This window comes from Octodon degus, unplaced genomic scaffold (assembly GCF_000260255.1).
Source record: "Octodon degus isolate 3935 unplaced genomic scaffold, OctDeg1.0 scaffold00096, whole genome shotgun sequence".
NCBI classification, from domain to species: Eukaryota; Metazoa; Chordata; class Mammalia; order Rodentia; family Octodontidae; genus Octodon; species Octodon degus.
Genome location: NW_004524672.1, coordinates 6,850,782 through 6,859,784, shown reverse-complemented (window position 1 = coordinate 6,859,784; position 9,003 = coordinate 6,850,782). Strand labels below are relative to the sequence as shown.

Sequence of the window (9,003 nt, the reverse complement as noted above, 5' to 3'; positions counted from 1 at the left end):
AATGGAGAGGATTAATTTGATTATTTGCATACAGGCATGAAAGCTTAAATATGCATATGTGCATACAATGTCGTTCTCCGGCAGCCTCTTAAGTTTACTGGGAGCTGTTCATGTTCCGGGCACTGTGCTTCACACGTGCTCTCAGTACCCCAAAGAACCTTGCTGTCAGACAGATATTATTAGGTTCACCTAAGAGATGCAATATTTTCCACCCAAGTGTCTCAGAGAAAGTTTAAATTCTACCATGAACAGAGTTTCTTACGATCTTGCCCACTTTGCCCCACCCCCACTCCCCAATTCAGCCTTTCTCACTGGTTTTCACCCCGTGCATGGCCTAATTTTCTGTTCCTCTGCAAAAGCCAGAAGGAACAGAGTTACCCTTCACTCCCTTTCCTCACTCCTTCTCATTAGCAGTCACTTCTCAGCCTTGAAAGCTTTATCTCCTGCACCTCTACTCCCATTGTAAAACCAGACCAACCAGACCACTCTGAACTGTGGTAACCATCTTTCTCACCCCCCCTCACTTCAGGCTTCCAACACAGGTTTGATCGTGTTATTTCCTTGCATTTGGTTTTTATACCTCTTATGTATTTGGTACAGGGTCTCACTATGTAGCTCAGACTCTTAGTGATCCTCCTGATTTCAGCCTTCCCAGTGTGGGATTACAGGTGCGCACCACTTCTCCCAGTCTTGGTGGCCAGCTCAGCACTCCAAGGGGTGGGGCTAGCACAGCATGCGGTGCCGGGATCAAACTCCAGTCCCTGCACTTGCCTAAGAAGGTGCTTAGTCTGCTGAGCTATCTCACCAGCCATAACTTTTTTTTCATAATTTTATTGATAAACAGATAGCAATGAGACAGTTTCAAATTAAATCGGTAGGATAGTTTCAATAACTAACACACTGCATATATTCTTCTTAGTGGTTAATTGCTGTACAAGATGCAGACTTGAGATCCTATTTACAAACACCAGCTCTCCTTCCTTCCCCACTGCCGGCCGCCTCCGCGCCCGCCCGCCCGCAGCCCCCACGCCGAGGCCGCCGCGGCAATGGCCTCGGGCGACACCCTCTACATCGCCACGGACGGCTCGGAGATGCCGGCCGAGATCGTGGAGCTGCACGAGATCGAGGTAGAGACCATCCCGGTGGAGACTATCGAGACCACGGTGGTGGGCGAGGAGGAGGAGGAGGAAGACGACGATGAGGACGGCGGCGGCGGCGACCACGGTGGCGGGGGCGGCCACGGGCATGCCGGCCACCACCACCACCACCACCACCACCACCCGCCCATGATCGCGTTGCAGCCGCTGGTCACCGACGACCCGAGCCAGGTGCACCACCACCAGGAGGTGATCCTGGTGCAGACGCGCGAGGAGGTGGTGGGCGGCGACGACTCGGACGGGCTGCGCGCCGAGGACGGCTTCGAGGACCAGATCCTCATTCCGGTGCCCGCGCCCGCCGGCGGCGACGACGACTACATCGAGCAGACGCTGGTCACCGTGGCGGCGGCCGGCAAGAGCGGCGGCGGCGGCGGCTCGTCGTCAGGCGGCGGCCGCGTCAAGAAGGGTGGCGGCAAGAAGGGCAACAAGAAGAGCTACCTGGGCGGCGGGGCCGGCGCGGCGGGCGGCGGCGGCGCCGACCCGGGCGGCAAGAAGTGGGAGCAGAAGCAGGTGCAGATCAAGACCCTGGAGGGCGAGTTCTCGGTCACCATGTGGTCGTCAGATGAAAAAAAGATATTGACCACGAGACAGTGGTTGAAGAACAGATCATTGGAGAGAACTCACCTCCTGGCTATTCAGAGTATATGACAGGAAAGAAACTCCCTCCTGGAGGAATACCTGGTATTGACCTCTCGGACCCTAAACAGTTGGCAGAATTTGCAAGAATGGAGCCAAGAAAAATTAAAGAAGACGATGCTCCAAGAACAATAGCTTGCCCTCATAAAGGCTGCACAAAGATGTTCAGGGATAACTCTGCTATGAGAAAACATCTGCACACCCACGGCCCCCGAGTCCACGTCTGTGCAGAATGTGGCAAAGCTTTCGTTGAGAGCTCAAAGCTAAAGCGACACCAGCTGGTTCATACTGGAGAGAAGCCTTTTCAGTGCATGTTCGAAGGCTGCGGGAAGTGCTTTTCACTGGACTTCAATTTGCGCACACATGTGCGAATCCATAAGGGAGACAGGCCCTATGTGTGCCCCTTCGATGGCTGTAATAAGAAGTTTGCTCAGTCAACTAACCTGAAATCTCACATCTTAACACACGCTAAAGCCAAAAACAACCAGTGAAAAGAAGAGAGAAGACCCTTCTCAGCCACGTGAAGCATCTTCCAGGAGTGGGATTGGGAATAAATATGCCTCTCCTTTGTATATTATTTCTAGGAAGAATTTTAAAAATGAATCCTACACACCTAAGGGACTTGTTTTGATAAAGTAGTAAAAATTTAAAAAGAAACTTTAATAAGATGACATTGCTAAGATGCTCTATCTTGCTCTGTAATCTCGTTTCAAAAACACGGTGTTTTTGTAAAGTGTGGTCCCAGCAGGAGGACAATTCATGAACTTCGCATCAAAAGACAATTCTTTATACAACAGTGCTAAAAAAAAAAAAAAATGGGACTTCTTTTCACATTCTTATAAATATGAAGCTCACCTGTTGCTTACAATTTTTTTAATTTTGTATTTTCCAAGTGTGCATATTGTACACTTTTTGGGGATATGCTTAGTAATGCAATGTGTGATTTTTCTGGAGGTTGATAACTTTGCTTGCAGATTTTCTTTAAAAGAATGGGCAGTTACATGCATACTTCAAAAGTATTTTCCTGTACAAAAAAAAGTTATATAGGTTTTGTTTGCTATCTTAATTTTGGTTGTATTCTTTGATGTTAACACATTTTGTATAATTGTATTGTATAGCTGTATTGAATCATGTAGTATCAAATATTAGATGTGATTTAATAGTGTTAATCAATTTAAACCCATTTTAGTCACTTTTTTTTCCAAAAAATACTGCCAGATGCTGATGTTCAGTGTAATTTCTTTGCCTGTTCAGTTACAGAAAGTGGTGCTCAGTTGTAGAATGTATTGTACCTTTTAACACCTGATGTGTACATCCCATGTAATAGAGAGGGCAACAATAAAATAGCAATCCTAAAGAAGAGTATGGCAGAAAAAGATCTGTAAGTACAGTCTTATTTTCTTTTGTTGTCCAGAATACTTAAATTCTTGAGCCTCCCAGAAATTGGAAGCTAAATAAAGCAACTCAAGTTTCCTTTAAAAAAAAAAAAAAAACACCATTAGAACAAATCATTCTATTAATTAAGAGAATGTAACTATACATCCATCCTAACCACTTTGAATACACAGATACAAAATGGACATTCATCTGTATACCCCTTTTTTCTAAGTTCCATTATTTGAATATTATAGGTGTGTAAACTCAGCAAAATATTCTAAAAGAGTTCAGTAGCCCATAATAGCATTGGGTCTTCTGTTTAACTGGCAATGTCAGAAATTATTGACCTGAGTCCCCTATAGCTCAACATAACACCATAGCTTTCCTTCCTATATTTCGTCTTCATACTTTTCTACTGGATGGTTAAGACCAAGGTAAAGCAGGACCTATGCAACAAGAATTGTAGCTTTTGGGCTTGATAAGGTCAGTGAAATCCCCTCAGGATTTATCCTGAGATCTTGTACCTCAGATTGTAGAACCTTTGTCAGTGTCAGTCATGTGGATGAGTCACGGCCATTGCTTGGCCAATGTCCAGCTTTTATAACTCTTATTTAAGAGATGCCCTTCTACTTCTTAAACCAGTGCCCCTTCTCTGACCTGTGTGAGGACCTTTCCACTTTTCTTTTTTTTTAATGGCTGACTGGACCATTCATTCTCTGCCCCAGATGATATTTTGTGATCCTTGCCACTTCCTCTGGGAAGCCCTCCTTGATCCAATCTTTGGAAAGATCCATTGCCATGTGTTCTTTCCTCCCTAGCATTCTCTTTCCTCCATAGCACTTAGCACAGCCCATGAATAAACATTGACGTGTGTTGTTTTCGGATTATTGTTTGCTGCTCCCATCTGACTGAAAATTCCTTGAGGATAGGATAGGTCTTTTTAAATTTCATTTTATTTTATTTTGAAGAGTAAGAACAAAAACAAAAACAAATAGCAGATACAAAGACAAAAACATGGTAACATACAATAATAAATATGTTACAGATATTCAATTATTTGTCTCACCATAGGTCTTTCTGCATTCCACCAGAGTCCCAAAGAAAAGTGTCATGTTTACAAACATTTCGGCCAAATGTTTGATTCTTTCTTTGACCTAAATTCTATAGCTACAGCTAAAGATATCTCATCATGAAAGAGCTTCCAGAACTGATTCCAAAAATGAAAAGAATAACAAGCTGGAGTGTGTTCAAAACAAGGAGAAAGACTTTGAGAGGAATTAATGACAGTGTGTCTTTTATTCTAATAACTTTTAAATTTAAATACATACTACATTTAAATAGCTACCTTTTTACTCTATTTTGATGGTCAGAGGAAGAAGGTGACATTGATCTGTCACAAAGCTGTGACTGAAAATTCATCTTTGAACAGCTATATTCCCTAGAAACTGAAATCAGGTAGAAAATTTGTCAACTTAATTAGTACCAAGGATCTACATGAATCTAACAGATAGACATTAGAAAGTAGATTTTCAAGATAAATGGTAAAAGAAAGATAATTTTGACCAACAATAAAAGGCATGAAACTCACTGGAAGTACCGAGGTACTAAATAATCCTAGGTAAGGCAGAGGTGTATACAAGACCATGCCTGGAGTGTCATTCAAAGACACCTCTGTTCAGCATCTAAAATATTTAGACAGAGTTTAACCTACTTCAATGTCTTTTATAATACATCGAAGGGCAAGATCAGCATTTATAATGTAAAACAAAACTTAAATATCCTCCTGGCTAGCTTCTTCATCAGTTTCATTCACATGCCATAATGCCCCAGTATCACAGTCCATCTCTGCAGTTCCAAGCTGCCCCACATTCTCCTAAATCCAGGTCTTGGAGGTGTCCTTGTCTTTTACTCTCTCCTCTATGACTCAGGTTTTCTTCATGTAGGTGAACCAACCAAGACCTCTGGCCATTTAAAAAAAATATTTTTTAAGCTTTATTTATTTGGTACAGGGTCTTGGACTCATAGTGATCCTTCTGTCTCAGCCTCCCCAATGCGGAGATAACAGGTGTGTGTCACTGTGCCCAGTCCTGGGGCCAGGTGGGCGTGCGGTGTGTGGATGGAACTGGGGTTCTTGCACTCATCAGGCAGGTGCTTAGTCACTGAGCTATCTCCCCAGCTCTGGCAAATTTGGTCTTCCCCAGGTGGTCCAAGCACTAGGATTTGCCTGATAATATTTACAATCCAATGACATATCTTTAAAAAATAAATACTGTTATATGTGTAAGTAGCTAAATGATAGAACTCTAACATACATGCAGCCCTGGGTTTCATCCCCAGCACTGAAAAAAAATTACTACTGCCCCCTTTATTGTTAAAAAACATGCAATTTATACTATCATACAGTAAATAAAACCCAGATTTGTGTTTCACATTGTATAAGGTGAATTTCATGCAATATCACGTTTTAGAGAGCTTTTTTTTTTCTTTTGGAATGGGGGCATTGTGAGACTGAGGGCCAAGTTCTACGGGCTCCCTAGCACTGGTGAATGCTGTGCTGTTTGGATGAATGTGTCTCGATTGCACAAGCCGTTGAAGATGTCCATGAGTCAGAAGACAACAGCAGGTACTGTGCACCCAGCCAGGAAGTCGAGTAGATGCCCAAACTAAAGAAAAGCCCACAAGAGTTGGAAAGGGCAATGCTAAAGACAACCCACCCAAGTTCTCACTTTGCTTTGGCTAAACTCTGGCATGGACATATCAGAAAAGAAGAACTATGAGCCATGAATAATTAATACAGTCCAGGAATACTGCCTGGAGATAATTAATCAAAAACTGAAGATCCAAGATATTTATTGCCATCAATATAAAAACTGAGCCAAAGACCACATATCTTAACAAAAAATAGAAGGCCCCTTGATAAGATCTTTTTCTAATGGCCTACATGTCTCAGATCTCTGAATGCTGGGCTCTGAAGTGGAACACTTCAAGTGGTGTAGATTTCAAAGTCTACCATGCTTTTTGCAGTAGAGTACATTTAACGATTTCTCATTTGATACTTAATGAGATTTTTAAAAACTAATTGCAGACTTACTATAACTTTTTGAAAGACGACAGGAACAACATTAAGAAAATGAACTATGGCAAAGCTCTGATGCTGGGAAGAATTGAATAAGTTACCCTGATCCCAGAAATCTAGTTTTAAATAAGATGCCAACCACAGCAGACTTCGAGGAATGTTTTTAATGCAGAGATGATGCATGACAACAGTTTTAAAACTCTGCAAGCTTTGCAGATAGCCCTGATCATACAAAGACTGCTTTTAAGTGCATAGCATCATCATCACTGGCTACATTTTAATTTAAATTTCCAGAGAAATTTCTACTAAAATGCATAGGAAATGTTTTCCATTAAAGTCATGAACTTTTACTACCCCAAAACCCTATGTAATGTATCCTACTAGTAGAAAGTGGAAAAAAAACCTTATGTGCATTCTGTTTTGCCGTCTACATTGCCATAATAATTGTGGACACAATGCTTGTCTAGTACATTTCAAGAAAACAGCATTTATCAACCCCTTTCCTCTAAATCTTCAAAGTAAATAATACAGTGATGCTACTTGCTTAAGCATCCTGGCTTATTTTTCAAATTACTTTTCAAAGAGAAGTGGAGAGGAAAAGAGAAATGGGAAGGGAGAAAAACTGTTAAGAGCCTGAGATTAAGTTTGTCAGCCACTGAGAGGTCATCGGTGTATATCCATACAGCTTGGTCAGAAGGCTCGACGTGGATGTGCCCATAATCAACCGTTTTTGTTCTTCAGTTGAATGCATATATCCAAAGATAAACTGTTTAGGTTCAAAGGGCAAGGAATTCATTAAAAGAAGCTCCTAATAAAAGGGATTCAATCTTGGTATTTAGCTTTTAATATAAAAAATTAATTAACATTTGCATTATGAGACTTGACCTCCCCAGGGAAATATAATCAATTTTCCCAATTCAAGATGGAGGAGTCTGCAGGGGGATGTAATTTCTAATTGTGGGGCTAATCAATCACGTCAGTGGTGCGAGGGAACTGTAAATGAAATACAAAACTATTAAACTCTGAGCTCCTTTAAAGCCAGTTGTCAACACCACAGTATATAAATATATTCTTAGAAGGGGATTGTTTAATTACAATATTGATTAAATTATTGCAGTTCCTGGCGTAATTTATGACAATGGCGTACTCTCTGGAAGAAATACAGGACAACTGGAGAATACATCTATAGTTTTGCAAATATGACTTCACAAAGAAACTGTGTTCATCACAGCTACGCACTACCTGCTTCTCCTGTAGGGCAGTGTTAGCAAAGAAGCATAAGGGGTTGGAGTTGACGATTGTAAGTCAAGAAATGTCTAGAGTTTTAATGCACTTTAAAATAACTTTTCATCATTTTGAAGAATTGCTTTTTTAATGTGTTCCTGATTTCTTATTGAAATAAAGTTCACATGCAATCCGCAGGGCAAAATTCAGTGACTACTGGTACATTTATGAATGCTGTACATCCATCATTATTATTTCATTTCCAGAATACTGTTACCCTCCAAAGAAATTCTGTACCTATTAGATAATAACTGCCTATATATGCAGTTATGTAATATTTTGCTATTGTGTCTGATTTCTTTTATTTTGAGTAATATATTTAAGATTCAATTATAAAGAAGAAATACAAATAGAAAGGTATAATAAAAGTAAGAAGAAAGCAGGATCTCGAGGACTAACTAATCAAGAGAGGGAATGGAGAAGAGTTAGGAAACATGGCAATGTCAAGCCATACAGTTATATGTAGAAGATGGGCAAGGCAATGATCCTGAGACTCTCCAGAAGATTTTTGGATCTAGCAGTTAATTGGAAAGATTCTCACCGTTACTGATACCTGTGAAATAAGCAATTGCACTGAAGGTGGTAATCTGTAATAGTAGTTTCATACTTGGAGTGCCTGTCATTCTGGTCTTCTGAATACGAGCTGCTTGTCATGACATGCCAGTTACTGCTATGCTGTCTCTTGGGTAGTTGGTTTTCAAAAAGAAGTGGGTGGCAAATGAAAGCAAGAGACAGGAAAAGGAATACTGTGGGACTGTCCTACTTCAGGGTTGTACATGGTCAGATTTTTGGACTTATGTGTAAACATAAAAAGTATATAATTCTTTATGTCTATTTTTAAAATATATTCTAATTTTTAAATGTTTTTTATTATATTCTGTAGGGACTTAAAGTTCAACATATCAATACTTGATGAAAAATACCTGTTCCAGGTTATGCCTAAGATGTTTGATATGAAGACAGAGAGTGAGGTTAAGCTTAACAGACTAGGTTGTATGGTAATAACAATAAGCTTGTCTTCTGGATGGTTAACAACCTAAGTTTGCAGACCAAAGTTAGAGAAAAAGGAAGGCTTCAAGGAAAGTCAACATTTTGGCCCTAGCCTTCCAAGGTTAATTAAGACTCAAGACATATGAGAACTTGTACTGTAACGTCATGTAAACTCAGTAGTGTCCCAAATTTTCTGATCAAGGAGATTATGGGGCCAAAGAGGAAAGTGATCGATGATGTAGAGTGTGCCTAAGGAGAGTCACATGGAGAGAAAACATTCTCTGAGACTTTCACAGAGAGCACATTGGCCAAACAATGGCTGTGATTCATCCACATGGTGGACACTGATAAAGGTTTTACAATCTGAGGTACAGGATCTCAGGATAAATCCTGAGGGGATTTCACTGACCTTATCAGACCCAAAAGCTACAACTTTTGTTGCATAGGTCTTGCTTTACCTTGGTCTTAACCATCCAGCAGGAA

The 9,003-nt window shown here is 40.8% G+C and overlaps 1 protein-coding gene across 1 annotated transcript; it reads left to right on the top strand.

The window, feature by feature from the left end:
• Positions 1–977: 977 nt before the first annotated feature.
• Positions 978–3,268, top strand: LOC101592965 (transcriptional repressor protein YY1-like). The gene is given in 2 exon segments (XM_012516240.2): positions 978–1,719; positions 1,722–3,268. Coding segments are annotated over 2 exon segments (1,236 nt in total). The 5' UTR covers positions 978–1,046; the 3' UTR covers positions 2,285–3,268.
• Positions 3,269–9,003: the final 5,735 nt, after the last annotated feature.